At 42.7% G+C, this 17,542-nt stretch overlaps 1 protein-coding gene across 6 annotated transcripts in view; it reads right to left on the reverse strand.

The window, feature by feature from the left end:
- Window positions 1-17,542, reverse strand: part of farp2 (FERM, RhoGEF and pleckstrin domain protein 2) — a 145,670-nt gene that overhangs the window by 68,645 nt on the left and 59,483 nt on the right. For all 6 annotated transcript variants that reach the window (XM_059650943.1, XM_059650945.1, XM_059650942.1 and 3 more), the window contains 5 exons: window positions 14,954-15,051; window positions 8,894-9,008; window positions 6,922-7,069; window positions 5,728-5,823; window positions 4,145-4,308 (listed from right to left, as the gene is read on the reverse strand). In XM_059650943.1, coding sequence (XP_059506926.1) covers window positions 4,145-4,308; window positions 5,728-5,823; window positions 6,922-7,069; window positions 8,894-9,008; window positions 14,954-15,051 — 621 coding nt within the window. The remainder of the gene's footprint in view (window positions 1-4,144; window positions 4,309-5,727; window positions 5,824-6,921; window positions 7,070-8,893; window positions 9,009-14,953; window positions 15,052-17,542) is intronic.

Consider the following 17,542-nt stretch of genomic DNA (forward strand, 5'->3'; position numbering starts at 1 on the left):
CTAGGGACTTCACTATAGAATCACGGAATGCAGGTGGACTGGAATGTCTGCATGATGGTTTTTTTGGAGCAGTTTGTGGTACAGCCCACAAGGGAACAGAGAATTGCGGATTTAGTGATGTGTAACAAGGAAGACTGGTTGAAGGAGCTGAAGGTGAAGGAACCCCTAGGAGGCAGTGACCATAATATGATTGAGGGAGAAGGTTGAAACAGATACAACGGTATTACAGTTGGGTAAAGGTAACTACAAAGACATGAGGGAGGAGCTCCAGAGTTGATTGGAAGGGGAGCCGAGCGGGGAAGGTAATGGAGCAGCAATGGCAGGAGTTTCAGGAAGTAATTTAGGAGGCACAGCAGAAATTCATCTCAAGGGAGAAGAAACATTCTAAGGAAAGGACGAGGCTGACACAAGTAGTCAGGGATAGCACAAAAGCAAAAGAAAAAGCATACAACATGATGAAGATTGATTGGAAGCCAATAGCTTGGAAAGCCTTTGAAAATCAGAGGATAACTAAAAAGATAGCAAGGTAGGAGAAGACGAAATGTGGGAGTTAGCTGGCTAGCAACATAAAAGAAAACTGCAGAAATTTTCTTTTGATATCTAAAGGGTAAGATGGAGGCGAGAGTGGACATTGGATTGCTGGAAAATGAAGCTAGAGAAGTAGTAATGGGGAACAAAGAAATGGTGGAGGAACTGAATTGGTCCTTAGCATCAGTTTTCACAGCAGAAGACACCAGCAGCATACCAGAACTTCAAGAGATTCAGGGAGCAAGAGGTGAGTAGTGGCCATCACTAAGGGAGAAACAAAGGTCTGAAAGTGGATAAAAGGCCTGACCCAGATGAACTACTCATAGTTTTGAAGGAGATAGCTGAGGAGATTGTGGAGGCATTGGTAGTGTTTTTTCAGTTGTCACTGGAATCCAGGAGGGTCACAGAGGACTGGACAATGGTTGATATAACACCCCTGTTTAAAAACAGGGTAGGGCAGAAGAAAGGAAACTATACAGCAGTTAATTAACCTTGGTCATTGGTAAGATTTTTCAGTTCATTACGAAGGATGACTTGCAGAGTAGTTGAAAGTGCGTGGTAAAATAGGGCTGTGTCAGCACGACTTCATCAAGGGAAGGTCACACTGGACAATTCTGTTAGAATTCTTTAAGAAGGGAACTACCAAGTTAGATAAAGGAAATCAGTAGACACAATCTGTTCGGATTTCCACAAGGCTTTTGACAAGGTGTCACACAGAAGGCTACTAAATGTTAGGAGTAAGGTACACGGATAGGGGATGGGCTGACCGGCAGACAGCAGAGATTGAGGATGAAAAGGGTTTTTTTTCAGGATGGCAACCAGTGACTGATGTAGAAACAAAAGCAGAAACTGCTGGAAAACCTCAGAAGGTCTAGCAGCATCTGTGAAGAGAAATCAGTTAACATTTTGGGTCCAGTGACCCTTCCTCAGAATTGGCGGTAGCCAATAAAGAGTTGTTTTATGCAGAAGACAAGATTGGGGCAAGAGGATAAGGAGTAAACAGCAGGTTGAGATACAGCCCAAAAACAGAAAAGAGCAGTCAGACAGACGAAGAAGTGGATAATGATCAGCGTGAGAGAATGAACAGGTACTAATAGGGGCTATTAGTGGCTAACAATGGGCAGTGTGTACCAGCAGACCTGATAACAAGACCTGGTATGCTGGGGTGCCACAGGCCTTAAAATCATTGAACTCTATATTGAGTCCCCATCCTGTACACTTCCCAAGTAGAAACTGAGGTGCTGCTCTTTCTGCTCGTGCTGAGCTTCACTAGAGCACTGCAGCAAGTCTGAGGCAGAGATGCTAGCTAGAGGAATACATTGGTGTGTTGAAGTGATCGGCAACTGGAAGCTCAGGGTCTTTCTTGTGGACAGAACATAGGTATTCCGCAAAGCAGACACCCAGTCTATGTTTCGTTTCCCCATTATAAAGGAGACTGCATTTGCAATACTGTCAGCATTTTTGAGCTCTATACCCAAGGTATTCATGGGGTCCAGAGAAGGTCTACACCCTTTATCTTAGGAATGAAGGGCTTGACGTATGAGGAGCAGTTGAGGAATCTGGGTCTGTACTCAATGGAGTTTCGAAGGATGAGGAGGAATCTGATTGAAACTTACAGAATACTGAGAGGCCTAGACAGAGTGGACATGGAGAAGATTCTTCCACTCAGTGCAGATTAGGATACATCAGCCCTGATCGAATGGTGGATTAGGGACTTGATGGTCCAAATAGCCTACTTTTGCTCCTATATCATTTGGTCTTAAGACACAGAAGAGTCCAGGTTCTATACTGCCAAATCCCTCATATAAAATGTCATTGTACATTAAAGTATTAAAAGATTGCCACGAAATCTGAATAGAATATTTGGATGTAACATTGATGATACTTTTCAATTCCATGGGATCAATGGGACATGGAAAACAAGTACAAACATTCTGCCTCAGAATGACCTATCCTTCCTTTCGTTAAATAATTGAATTATTTAAAAAGAGGCTTTCAGAATTGAGGATTTTAGACAGTAGACAGGGGGGGGGGGGGGGGGGGGGAGGGAGAAATTAGGGTGGTCAGTCTGAATGCAGATTTAAGGTATTTATCAAAACAGAAGGAGGATGAGGTATTATTATGCTGTGAATTAATAAGAATTGCAGTATCCTAACTGAAAAGGGGGGTGACAGCAAATCCAACAATAACCTTTAAAAAAATAACTAAACGCATGCTTGAACATCAAACATTTGCTGGATCGGTCTGACTAAAGGTCAATTCTGCTTCTCTCTCATCTGGTGCTACTGACCTACTGAGTAAACATATTTAAATTCAATTATTTTGATGATGGGATTTGGTAACACTTCAAGAAAGTACACAAATTCCCAGGTTACGTACAACTATGTTAAACTATACTGACTCAATAGCTCCAATTGCAGAAGAGTATCTTTGTGTGGTCTAAAAGTATTACTGTTATTACTGTTTTGAGTGCCTGCTATTTTATGCTGGGCCAACATCACCTCAACAAAGGTGTAATTAATCTGGCCAATGCACTTAAGGTTTCTTGCTGTCAGTATTCATAGAATGTTGTGTCATGTAGAGATGGCACATCCTGGATAAGATGTTAAATTTACACCAACTCACAGCCGTCTTCTCAGATGGGTGGGACAAAATTATCTAGCACTATTCAGAAAAGGCAATCCCTTAATTTTCAGACCAATATCTACTCTGCAACTAATATCACTATTACCCAGTAATTAAACTCATTGTTGCTTGTGCAGTCTTGCTGTGCACGCAGGGGCATAATGGTGGCACAGTGGTTAGCATTGCTGCTTCACAATGCCAGGATCCAGAATTCGATTCCAGTTTCAGGCGACTGTCTGTGTAGAGTTTACACATTCTCCCCACATTTGCATGGGTTTCCAACACATGCTCTGGTGTTCTCCCATAGTCTAAAGATGTGCAGGCTAGGTGAACTGGCCATGTTAAATTGCCCATAGTGTCCAGGGGCATGCACACTGGGTGAGTTAGCCATAGGAAATGCAGGGTTACAGGGACAGAGTAGGGTGCAGGACTGAGTGTGATGCTGTTCAGAGGGTCGGTGCAGACTCGATGGGCTGAATGACCTGCTTCCATACTGTAGGGATTGGGATACTATCTGGCTGGTGCAATTTTCTATTTTGCAACAGAGACGCTTCAAAAGAACTGAACTGGAATTGAGCAATTGTGGACAGACCCATATCCTGAAAAAAAATGAAGGCTTTTCATTCTTTCCAGCACTAGATTAAACATAAACAAACAGCACAGATCTCCAAATTAACCATCTGCACCCTTACTGGTTAGAATCATGTTCTGAAATAAGGATTACATCAAACCTGCTGTATCACCAGGCTACCTCACATGTAGAAAATGCAACTCAATATTGTGTTGCAAATGATTGTCTCTTGTTTTTCATACATTTTAGGACTAAATGTAACCAAAACAGGAATTCTGACAGAAACAAATTTTATATCATTTCATGTCAGTAGCAGGCTCACCATCAGCTTTCCCTTTTAGATAGTTACATGGATAATTCAGCAGCATCCATCATTTCTACACGCCAAGTAACAAGCAATTAAACGTAGCTAACATCTACCTGTATCTGAAGGAGGAGCCCCTGCTGAATAAAACTGGCTTGGTCTTTGGTTTGGGTTGGTCCATGAGTCTGAAAAAGCTGTGGTATTCAACACAGTTCTTCCAGAAGATCTTACACTGGTCACGATCAGCCAGCAGGAACTCCAACGTATCCTGGTACGAATCCTGCAATCACAGAATCTCAAATATGACACATTATGTCTGTTTCTCCCCATCTCACTCCTATCTTTCTTGCTAACAAACCCAAAATTGTGACCGCTAGTTGCCAACATACTGGTGGAAATAGAATATCCTTCTCTGCTTTATCAAAATTATTCATAATTCTGAACATCTCAATGAGATCACCTATTAATCTTGTCAAATTACTTTTCTTTCTAACTTACCACTCTTTCTATTTAACCCCAATTCCCAATCTCCACTGCCCTTTCTCAAACCTCTCATTTCCTCCCACTTGCCACACCATTCATGCTTCCTTCTCACTGCCCCTCTCCTGAAGCCTCATTTGTGGTGTGGGGGTGGGTGGTGTAGTGGTTTAGGATAGTTAGCAATCACAGCAATTCAGGGTTTAAAAAAAACAAACATGACTAAGAATCAGGGACAATACAGCGTGGAGCTGGAGGAACACAGCAGGCCAGGCAGCTACAGAGGAGCAGGAAAGTTGATATTCCTCCAGCTCCACACTGTATTGTCTCTGACTCCAGCATCTGCAGTCCTTGCTACATCTAATACTGAGAATCAACTGTCACAATGCTTTACTTGACACATGCACAGTAACTGCACTAAAATAAAAATGGAGTCAGCACTATTCATACAAGTTCCGTTAAACACAATCTACACTAAATATGATCTTGGTCACATGTTGGCTCAGTGGTTAGCCTGCTGCCTCATTGTACTAGGGACTCTGGTTCGCTTCCACCCTCTAGTGACTGTCTGTGCGGCGTTTGTATATTCTCCCCACATCTGTGTGGGTTTCCTCCAGTTTCTCCCCACGGTCCGAAGATGTGTAGGTTAGGTGGATTGGTCGTGCTAAATTGCCTGGTAGTGTCCAGGGATGGGTAGGTTAGGTGAGTTAGACATGGGAAATGCAGGGTTACAGGGATACAGTAGGAGATGGGTCTGCATGGGATGCTCTTCAGCAGGTTGGTGTGGACAAGATGGGCCAAATAGCCTGCTTCCATCCTGTAGCAATTCTATGAAAGCCAGAATGGAGTAATAGAATGCATTTTAAAAAGGGGCCATCTGTATTTTAGAGGTACAATAACCCAAAACTGAACAATTGCAATGGTAAGTATCCAGAGTGTGAATGAATCAGTTCCATTATCTACAAAGTACTTGTGAGCGCTTGCACTTCAAGAGGCTAGCATCTGTTCATGTTCTGCTGCAACCTCAATTTTCAAGCTACCTCTCTCCATCCTCTTCACTTCCCTCTGCAGCTTAGGAAGATAAACTCATCTTCTTAATTAAGCTTTTGTTCACCTCTCTCAAATTCGTTATCACTTTCACTAATGAACACAGGAGTTCTTCATCTTACAGCCGCACAGCAAGCACCAAACAATACACTTTTCCCAAAGTACCAAATCTTACATGGACTTCTGGATGGAGCTTGATGAGGAACCTTTTTCTCTTGAAGCTAAGTTTCCGGATCTTTGCCCAGTTGAAAGTGTTAATTTTTGTATTGCCCTGTGAAAGAGGAAGAGAGAGAATAACAGTGTTATGAATTTAAATCTTTAAGACTACATGAATTTAACAATGTAGCTTTCAAAGTCAGCTGCTCAAGAATTAAAATATCACCCTTACACACTTTTCCAATGTTATATCCCCAGGCTGCCTGACAAAGGCAAACATTGTTAATGCCATTCTTCAGGCAGTTTACTACATTCTAGATGGCATCCCTGTTCCTATTCAAAGGAATCAACTAGGGAAAATTGCTAACTGGTATCACTATACACCAACAGTGGAATCTCTGCAAGGGACAGTGAAATACAGACAAATCCTTAGATGGCACAAAGTTATTTCTAGAGCGAAGTACAAGGATGCTGAGTATAAAGGATGCATTAGTCTAAAAAATTTACGTAAAAGTGATAGGGAAGATCAGAAAAACTAATGAAAGGAGATTTGAAAGATCATTTGAAGGAAAGCAACAGAGCATTACAAAAAGACTTAGAAACATGGAAAATAGGTGCAGGATCAGGCCATTCAGCCGTTCCAGCTTGCACCACCATTCAATATGATCATGGCTGATCATGCAATTTCAGTATCCCACTCCCACTCTCTCTCCATTTCCCTTGATCCCATTGGCCACAAGAGTCACATCCAACTCCTTCTTAAATATATCTAATGAACCAGCACCAACAACTTTGTGTTAAAGAATTCCACAAATTCACATCTCTGAGTAATGAATTTTTTCCTAATTTTAGTCCTGAATGGCTTCCACCTTATTCTTAGGCTCTGAATCCTAGTTCTGGACTTCCCCAACATCGGGAACACTCTTCCTGCATCTAGCCTGTCTCGTCCCATCAGGATTTTATTTGTTTCTATGAGATTCCCCCTTCATTCTTCTAAATTCTAGTGAGTACAAACCCAATTGATCCAGTCTTTCTTCATACGTCAGTTGTACCACCCTTAGAATCAGTTTGGTTTGCAGATTGTACCTGCTGTTTTGCTCATAATAAGACTGCAGGTGTAATAAGGACAGTCTCCTGAAGAGTATGCACTGCTCCATGTCTCAATGAGCTGACAGAAACAGTATAATGAGTTAGTGTTAAATTTAAGCTCTACCTGAAACACCACAACTCCCATGTGGGTGACAGCCAGATTGATTTTTGTCCCTTCCCTGTCAGAGGCCGGATGAAACCGAATTCCATACATCTCAAGTTTCCGGGCTATCTCTAATACCTGGAAATCTGATTCAGCTGGAGTCTGGCCTCTGAAAAACAGACAGAACACAATTAATAATGCAGTACAGTAATTTCTGCAGTGCATATATAACAGCTTTGTGAACTGTCTTTCCTGACTGTTGCAAGTAATGACCTGGGAAATTGGAAGGAAGTCTCATACTCACAGGTAAATTGTAAAGATAAATTATGCAGACCTAAGGGACCTCAGAATATGCTCAGGAAACCAAATAGCCCAAAGACTCAATAATTAAGTAACCCATCTATTTTATAAGCTTTACAATTCAGTCAGTTTTTAAACTTGAAAGTTTTCTGATAAAATGTCACATCAAGTGGATGTAGGTTTAAGATCATCTACCTCAGCCGTCACATTGTGGCAAGGTGTTGAGTGGAGCTAGAGACTGCTCACAGCAGACTGCATTCCTTTCAGAAATTCTGTTGACCAGTTCCAAAAATTTGCTTTATGACTAGGAATCCTTCGAATGTATAGTTCAGCAACTGATTAGGCCTAACCACAAACTGCATTTGTACAGAGACTAATGTACATCAATTTGTTTCCTCCAAAGAATGTTTCTCTTTTCATAAAAGTTGAGATTCTCAAAGTGTAGCATAAGGGTAGGATAGCAAGTCTCTGCAGAGGATGTTCTGGCTACAGTCTGTTAACTGCACTGTGGAATTGTTCCACTTCGCAAGCAGTTTTACAGTTTTGAAATTTCTGTATGAAAATTCTGGCCTTCTGCGGTGAGGTGCCTAACTTTGTTCATCAATCTCAAGCAGCAGAACTAAAATTTCTACTTCCAAGTTGATTGTCAAGATATAACACATTGATGCCCTTAGCACCACGACTAAATATCTCAGTCAGCATGATTCACATTAAATTCCAAGAACAAAATCTTGATCAATGCTCAACTAGCAAACCTCAAGATACTCTTCTAAGGAGATGCTATGTCTGCCAGTTCCCTGATCCTGAACACTATCCTGATACTTTTATTGGAAAGCACGTGTAGATGTCAAGCCTAGTGTATCATTGTGTCTTGTGTTCACTCCCTCTGCCCAGCCTACTTCAAACATCCAGTTGAGCATCAGAAGAAATGTTTCTTGAAATGATCCACTCAGCGACGAGTTGGAATTATATACACTCCAGGAGAGCGAGGTAGTGGAAAGTGAGAGGGTTTGAAAGGTTGCAGATAGACCCCAACATCAACCACAGCTTCTGGAGTTATACCTTCCTCTCTGTACGTAATCCAAAGCAGGAAGGAAACACTATCCTTATTAATCTCACAACTTGCAATCACATATTTAAGCATAATAAAGGTCTAGTGTTTTATTTGCCTAAAATATGCCATTAACAATGTGGGTGAAAAAGACCTGACCTTATAGGTTCAAAAATGTTACAGACAAGCTGGTGCTTGGATCCTCTATTCAAAAGCTTTGCCTGCAACAATCAAAAGCATCCAGCTCCAGGTCAATGCTGGAACAACAGGCCACAGATAAACACAAACTTTTACTGCCACATTAGTAAGAAATAGATGTGCCTAAGCATATGAAGAGACCTCAAAGCATAATAAATTGTATTTGGATTTTGACCTAAAGGTGTATTTTTCATATCGCCTGCCAATCACAAAGGCAAAATAAAACTGAGAAGGAAGCAGTGGCATACAAACAGCTGTTTGAGGACAAACGGGAGAGAGATAGCACATCATCGAAGCAAGATCATCTTCGCCACAACAGAAGCAAAACTGCAGCTTAAAAAGAACAAGAGAATGCTAGACTGAAAAGGATCACAAGATTGGGATTTTATTTTATTGTGAACAAAGCTCAAGATCTAACAGCTGGCTCAAATAAACAATACTTGCATGTTTTGCCTGTGGAATTCCATAATCTTTTGCTGCAACATTTTCTGGTTTGGCAAGAGCATGTTACTCTTGAGGTACTCCAGATCCTGAGTTTCATCATAATCTCCAATTTCAGCTAAAAAGCAAAAGAAAGACTTGTTTTAGTGATGCAGCAACTAGTCAGGATTACAATAAAATAAACGTCTGTTGATGCTGGACATCTGAAACAAAAACCAGAAACTGCAGAAGAAACTCAGCAGGTCTGGCAGCATCTGTGGGGAGAAAGCAACGTTAATGTTTACAGTCTGGTGAGCCTTCTTCAAAATTATCAGTAGCGAGGAAAAGACTTCGTAGAGGCTAGTGGGGTTGGGGGGAGGGAGGCACTTAAACACAGGCAGAGATGGTGGAGGGGTTGGGGATAGACAGACAGCGAGAGAGAGAGAGAGAGAGAGAGAGAGAGAGAGAAGGCGAGCGAGAGCGAGAGAATGAGAATGAGTTGGGCAGACAAAAGGATGGATAATGGTGAGCCAGTGACAAAGAAGGGGAACCACGAATAGGTGGAAATGGGTCAGTTGTGCTGAAAGCAACCCATGTCACGCCAGGGCCTGGGTGTACGGGTGGATAAAGGAAGAAGGTGCTCTGGCTGTAAAAGTATCAAACTCTATACTCAGCCCTAAAAGTTTCAGGGTCTCCAAACAGAAAATAGGATGTTGTTCTTCCAGCATGCTCCGAGTTCCATTGCAGCAAGCCCAAGACAGAGACATTGGCCAGGGAACAGTGTTGTGTTGAAATAGTAGACAACTGGAAGCTTGGGGTCTTTTTTGCAGACACAGTGCAGGTATTTCATAAAGCAATCACCCAGTCTATGTATCATCTTCTCAACGTAGAGGAGACCACATTGTGAGCAGCAACATTGCTTCACCTGGAGGGTGTGTTTGGGGCCTTGGGTGGTAAGGAGGGAGGAAGTAGACAGTTAAATGTTTTGTCATCTGCAACTGCATGAGAAGGTGCCATGGGGTAGTGCTGGGAGTGGAGATGAAATGGACTGAGGTGACCCACAAAAGGAACAGTCCCTGGAAAGGCTGACATGGAAGGGGAGGGGAATGCATAACAAAAACTGAAGGAACTGCAGACGCGAGAAATCAGGAACAAAAACAGAAGTTATCAGAAAAGCTCAGTAGGTGTGGCAGCATCTGTGGGAAAAAAAAAATCAGTTTACATTTCAGGTCTAGTGGCCCCTTCCTCAGAACTGTTCTGAGGAAGGGTCACTGAACCGATAACATTATCTCTGATTTCTCTCTTCACAGACGCCAACAGACCTGCTGAGCTTTTCCAGCAATTTCTGTTTTTGTTCCTGATTTACAGCATCTACATTTCTTTCGGGTTTTTACTTAGTTTCACACTTACCAGGGTTCAGAGTTGAATCAAGGAGCTCCTCTGGAAAACAGTTACAATATGATTTGCTCTGAAATCTTGGAGCTTCTGTACCAGAAAGGGATTTACTCACACAGGGAATGGTTCATCCAAGGAGTCGCAAGTCCACGGACGGACTGAATACAAGTCTGACAATTTTAAAACGGAGATATGGCCAGACCAGGAGCAAACATGAGACGGCAAAGCCAAAATTGGTTTGATTATGAAAGTCATTCTACCACTTTCTAACACAACTTCGCTTATTGACCAGGCTGCCAACCTGTAGTTCCTATGCGCTGATGTTTCAGGCACCATGTAATCATAGAGATATACAGCACAGAAACAGACCCTTTAGTCCAACTCATCTATGCTGACCAGATACCCTAAGTTAATCTAGTCTCATTTGCCAGCATTTGGGCCCACATCCCTCTAAGCTCTTCCTATTCATATACCCATCTAGATGCCTTTTAAATGTTGTAATTGTGCCGGTCTCCACTACTTCCTCTGCCAGAACAATTCCATACATGCACAACCCTCTGCGTGAAAACACTGCCCCTTTTGTCCCTTTATCTCAGCCTCTGCTATGCAGATGTTTTAAAGCAATAGAAATCTCATACATTTTCAACAAAGTTGACACTCCTAGACTTTTGCTCCTGTTCCCACTAAATTGCTGGCCATGCAACTCCTTTTCCCAGACCCTACACTGGTTGATATTGTAAATGGTTTCCTTCTCCTCAGAAACTGTCTCCCTTTGTCAAATCAACCATCGCCCGCTGTCAAAAAGCCACCCTTGAATTCTCTGTCCTGACACACCATCCATCCATCACAACCTCCGTTTCCTCTTCAAAGTCCTCAGTTGTGTAGTCAACTCCCAAATTCACACTGATCTTTTGAGACTCTATATTTGAAACTCTCTCATCATGTTTAAGCCTGTCTCACCATTGGAAAGGGTTGAATATTACCCTCACTTCCTATAACCATCGTGCACAGCCCCTCCTCCTCCTCTTTCTCAACTTTGAGATGGTCAAACACATCAGCCTCCTCCACTTCCATCGATGGAAAGCTATCTTTGCCTGGTCTCAATCTTGTCCACCCAGGCACAGCCGGAGAACCAACTGCAAAGGTTTCTCCTCTTGACCACACACATCACGTGGCCCTCAACAGTCTGTTCTTGGCTACCTCCTATTTCTCAGTGACGCAATACAGACGTCCCATGTACGGTGACATCCATTTATCGTCATCAACAGTGCCACTGTTTCTATCCACTGCTTATCTAACCTTATGCATGGGATACAGCAACAGCTTCTAGACATTCTGAAGACCAAAGTCACTGCTTTTCAACCCTGCCATTGAAAATTTGCTAGAACCCACCTTGACACCATTCTCAGGGAAACACAAAGTGCTCAGAAGCTCTGTTCTCCTTGATCACGTTCACTTCTACACCTTACTTCCAGCATTTTAGCATTGCTGGTCTCTCTGTAATTCAATTAATCTGCTGCTGAAACCCTGAATCACAATTTCACTTCTTGCAGATTCAAATGCACAAGATTTCCAATTTTGCACCCTCTGGAAATGTCAGGTCATCCAACCGACTCTGTCAGTCCACAATTTCCATACACGCATCTCCTGTACTCATTGTTTTATACGGGCTCACCACTGTTTTTTAAAGTATTGAGTATAAATCCCTTCAGGCTTTGAACCACAAACCCATCTCCACAATCTTCTCCACCCATGTAAACCATCAAGGACAGCACACTGTTTCAACTCTGGCTTCTAGTTATTTTCATACTTACTTCAGCCCATTAATGATAGTCAGACCATCAGCTGCTCAAGTGCCAGCTTCCAATTCGTCCCCCTAAAGCTCTCCATCTCTCTCGCTACCCTTTTTAGAATGTATCTCAATGGTAAACATTTAGACATTAACTGCAATACTGCCTTCTTTCGTTTGATATTTGTTGTTTCATTACACTCTTAGGAAGTACCCCATGTCACTTCATTACAGCACATTAGTCGCTATAGAAATGCAAGTTGTTATTATGCCTAATCAGTTGTTGTTTCATGCTTTTAATGGTTTAACCCATAATGCCTCTTCATCAATAAACTCAGTCTTGGGTTCATTGCCTCCTCTGAACTCAATTTTATACATTTCTTTGATAATAACATGGCCTTTAAAAGATTATTTACATTTTCCCGATCATTTCAACCATTGCCAACCACATTGATTATATCTGGAGTGTAATTTGAAAATCTCCAACATCATCCACAAATTCTTCTGTGTCTTGACCTACTCTCAAGAGTAATCATCCTCATCTGAGTTCTGCTACTTTAGTATCACACGTCTTCACCATTCATTCCATCAGTAATGGCAGTTTTGAAGTGCCTTAGCCCCACATCTACAAGTCCATTCTAAAGCCCTCCACTTTTGAACCATCTTCGTGAATATGCGCAGTCCATCTGGTCCAGGTCCACCCACAATTGCCTGAGGGAGGAAATTCCAGGATTTTGACCCAGTGACACTAAAGGAACAGAGATACATTTCTAAGTCAGGATGGTGAGTGCCTTGAAGGGTAATTTGTAGGTGTTGTTGTTCCCTTGTATCTGCTAACTTTGTACTTTTATGTGTATATAATCATGGTTTTAGAAGGTGCTAAGGAGTCTTATGAATTTCTGCAGCGCATCCAGCAGCTGGCACATTGCTGCTACTGAGCACTGGTGGAGGAAAGAGTAGCTGTCCGTGGATGTGGCGCCAAGTGGGCTGCTATGTCCTGAATATTGTCAAGCTTCTTGAGAGTTGTTAGAGCTGCACTCATCCAGGCAAGTGGGGAGTATTCCACCACACTCCTTGTTACTTGTAACAGACATTGTAGGAACTGCCGATACTGGAGAATCTGAGATACCATGGTGTGAAGCTGGATGAACACAGCAGGCCAAGCAGCATTAGAGGATCAGGAATGTTTGACATTTCGGGTTGAGACCCACCCCCAGAAATGGGGGAGGGGATTCTGAAATAAATAGGGAGACAGGGGAGGTGGATAGAAGATGGATAAAGGAGAAGATAGGGTGAAAGGAGACAGACAGGTCAAAGAGGCGGGGTTAAAGCCAGTGAAGGTGAATGTAAGTGTGGAGTTAGGGAGGGGATAGTTCAGCCCAGGGAGGATGGACAGGCCAAGGAGGTGGGATGAGGTTAGTGGGTAGGAGATGGGGGTGGGGCTTGAGGTGGGAGGAATGGTTAGGGAGACGGGGACTAGCTGGGCTGGTTTTGGCATGTGGTCGAGGGAGGGGAGATTTTGAAGCTTGTGAAGTCCACATTGATACCCTTGGGTTGCAGCGTTCTCAAGCAAAATATGAGATGCTGTTCCTGCATCCTTTGGGTGGCGGGATCGTGGCCCAGGATGGACATGTCGTCCGACGAGGCGGGGGAGTTGGAATGGTTCACAACTGGGAGGTGTCGTTGTTTGTGCAAACTGAGCGTAGATGTTCCACAAAGCTGTCCCCATGCCTCCGCTTGGTTTCTCCGATGTAGAGGAGGCCACAACGGATCAGCGGATAGAGTATATCACATTAACAGATATGCAGGTGAACACCCAAAAGATGCAGGAACAGCATCTCATCTTTCACTTGGGAACCCTGTAGCCCAAGGGTATCAATGCAAACTTCAATGTGGACTTCACAAACTTCAAAATCTCCCCTCCCCCGACCATATCCCAAAACCAGCCCAGCTAGTCCCTGTCTCCCTAACCATTACTCCCATCTCAAGCCCCACCTCCTTGACCTGTCCATCCCCCCTGAACCGAACTATCCCCTCCCTAACTGCCCACCTACATTCACCTTCACTGGTTCTAACCTCACCTCTTTGACCTGTCAGTATCCTCTCACTCCATCTTCTCCTTTATCCATTTTCTATCCGCCTCGCCCTCTCTCCCTATTTATTTCAGAATCCCCTTCCCCTCCACCATTTCTGAAGAAGGGTCTCGACCTGAAACGTCAAAGTTTCCTGCTCCTCTGAAGCTGCTTGGCCTGCTGTGTTCATCCAGCTCTACACCTTGTTATCTCACACTCCTGACTTGTGCGTTGTTGATGGTGGGCAGGTTTTGGGGAGTCAGGAGATGAGTTACTCACCACAGAATTCCTAGTCTCTGATCTTTAATATCTCAATATCAAAGCTAATGTGTGTTTTTTTTTTGGTCTTTAGCACTTCCTTCTTTTGATCCTTTGAAAGCACCAACATTCATTCTACCAAATTTTACATCCTCCCCTCTGTCTAAACACGAAAGAATTGACAGCTACACTGAAAAGTTTTCCTAGAGTTTCAAACTTGTACTTAATACTCAATGATCCTCCCTTGGTGATCTATGGGCTTCTCTAATGATGTAAACACTGCAACAAAAATTTGGTTACTGAAAACCTCCACTAATTCACAAACAACCTGCAAATTGACAAGACTGCTGTGCTGAGCTATTACAAAATGGTATTTTAGAATGAGGTTCAAAGGGCTCATTAGCTACAATCAGTGTGGGGTTTAGATACTAATCATTTCCAATCTGCACCAAAGACAATTGCAGTGCCATCTGGCAGCACACCCCCCTTGGACACATGTGCTTATATTGCACATACATTGTGTACACATTTCATTAATGAGCTCTAGGTGGCAGTGTCTTCAACACTCACACTGCAAAAGGTGAGAAACGAGGAGAGCAGATGTATTCTCATTGCACATGATTTTATTTTCCACCAGGTCCCTCTTAATCTGCAGCGCAAACAGGTATCTAGAAAAGAAGAATGAACATATTATAGATATCTCTAAATCAACGTGTTCAGATGTGCTGCGACAAACCTCCAAAGCAGGTGGAATTTCAGTGCAGGTCTTCTAGCCAAGGGGTAAGTATACCGTCACTGCACTGCAAGAGATCTATATATCAATGGCTTCTCATGCAATTGGAATTCACCATAAAACAGGCATTTTTAAAAAATCATTCATGAAATGCAGCAGATGCTAACTAGGTCCAAACCTTTATTGCCTGTGCCCAACTGCCCTGAGAAAGTGAGCTGACACCTTAAACCACAGCAGTCCCAACGTGACCAACAAATCTGCTTCCTTCACAACTACTGCCCACTTGCTCATCAAACATGAGTCTCTTGCAAATTATTATTTAAAAATGGCTTTTGAATGGCACACATTTCAAGTTAACTGGTGCAACAGCAACACCAAAATCCTGCACCAGGTACAACAAGCAACCACATCAGCCATGGCTCACGCACATAAATAGACCGTCATGGCAGCAGGAGCTACTTCACCAGAAAACCTGAGGAAGTACATCCAATATGTGGTTTTGCAGAAATCATTCAGGACAACATAGAGGGGCTGAAAATAGGGTTTCCTCACTTCTTACTGATAGCTGCTTATGATCTTCAGAATCAACTTGGGATCAATCGATTGGGAGCAGATCATTTAAATTAACAGGACATCATGCATGTGCTAGGTCTTTAAAAATGCTCTGTCCTACACCCTTGTTTTAGTTCATTTCATGCCTCTATAAATTAGTAATGCTCAAGAACTTGCCTTTTTCAGATAACGGAATAAAACTCCATCCTGTTTCAGGTAGCGTGTCCTGGAGAATCCCATGAAAGAACAGTCTCCCCTCCCTTCTTGATCTTGCACCGATGACATTAACCTATAATCCCTAGCTATTCGCCCACTCACCACAGAAAATACTTTGCGTCCATTCACTTCATCAAATCTATCCCAGAATCATATATTAGGTCAACTCTTAATCATCTCTGCTTTAAGAAGCATAGTCTTAACTTACCTAACCTCTTCTCATAACTGGGATTTCTCATCCCTGTTATCATTCAGGTAAACCTGTTCAATATCCTTCCTGAAGGATCATGCCCAGAACTGTTCACAACGCTCCAGCTACAGCCTAATCAGTGATTTATAAAGGCCTAATATCGTCACCATCAGCAATCACTTGCCAATAAGTATGATTGTCCACCTTGGAAATCCCATGTCACTGATCACAGGTTCTGTGTATCTTTGTGTGGTTGATAAGCCCCATCCTAAAGGTGCATCTCCAACCACACATTTGGCAGGTATTTCTGGGAGGTGGAATTGACCCTTGGCTTTGAGATCGTTGACATTCTTCTATCCAGCTCTTTTTCTATACAGTCTTTTGCTGACAGGCGTTCTCAAAGAATTGTGCCCTTTCGTACATAAGCTTCCTCCACGTCAGTTTCTTCTGATCAAGGGTCTCCCATTCATTGACATTTATGTTGTATTTCTTGACAGGGGCTTTCAGAGAGTCTTTGAAACACTTCCTTGTCCTCCGCTGATTCGAGTGCCTTTCTTGAGCTGGGCTTTTGCTTTAGCAGGTCAGAAATCAGGCATCTTAATTACGAGGCCAGCCCAGTGGAGTTGGTTTTGGATTATCATAACCTCAATGCTGTTGCCGTTGGCAATTTCAAGGGCACAGATATTAGTATTTCAGCCCTGAAAGCAGATGCAAAGAATACACATCAAACATTGATGGTACTTCTCTAGGGCCTTGAAGTGGTGTCAATCTGCAGTCCAAGTTTCAGAGCCATAGAGAAGAGTTGAAAAAAAGACTGCCTTGAAACAAGGATTTTATCAACAGTTCAAGTATCATGGTCATCGAAATCTCTCATCCGCAGGCATTTGAAGGTGGCACTCAAGATTGAATATGATATTGGATCTCCATTACGATGTCAGCCTGAGACGTGAGATAGAAATGCTCTGTGTCTGGGACGATTTCTCTTTTGACCTTAATAGAGGGATGGATTGGAACCTGTCCCTAAGATGGGCCAGTCTTCTTGAGGTTGAAATCAATTCTTTGGTATGCTTCAGCGATGACATTAAGCGAGGTTTGAAGATTTTCTCCGAGAGCGGAGTAATGACATTGTAATCCACATACTTAAGTTCCATGAGCAAGGTCAGTGCTGTTTTCTTCTCAGATTTCAACCAGTTGAAACGATTTCCATCCATCTTGTAGACAACGTTCACACCACAAAGAAGCTTTTTCTTGATGAAGAAAGGTGCCGATGAAGGTGGAGGAAAGGATGGGGGTGGGGGTGGCAATGACACATCCTTACTTAACCTCAAAGGGTTCTGTCAAATCACCACTAGTGAGGACTATCACTGACATCTTGTTATGCAAGAGATGGAAAATGTTGATGGATTTTCACTGGGCAGGTAGCCTTTGACCTATAAAGTCCTGTAATAATATACATTTCTATATCAGT

Source organism: Stegostoma tigrinum, chromosome 14, assembly GCF_030684315.1.
Source record: "Stegostoma tigrinum isolate sSteTig4 chromosome 14, sSteTig4.hap1, whole genome shotgun sequence".
In the NCBI taxonomy this organism is placed as follows: domain Eukaryota; kingdom Metazoa; phylum Chordata; class Chondrichthyes; order Orectolobiformes; family Stegostomatidae; genus Stegostoma; species Stegostoma tigrinum.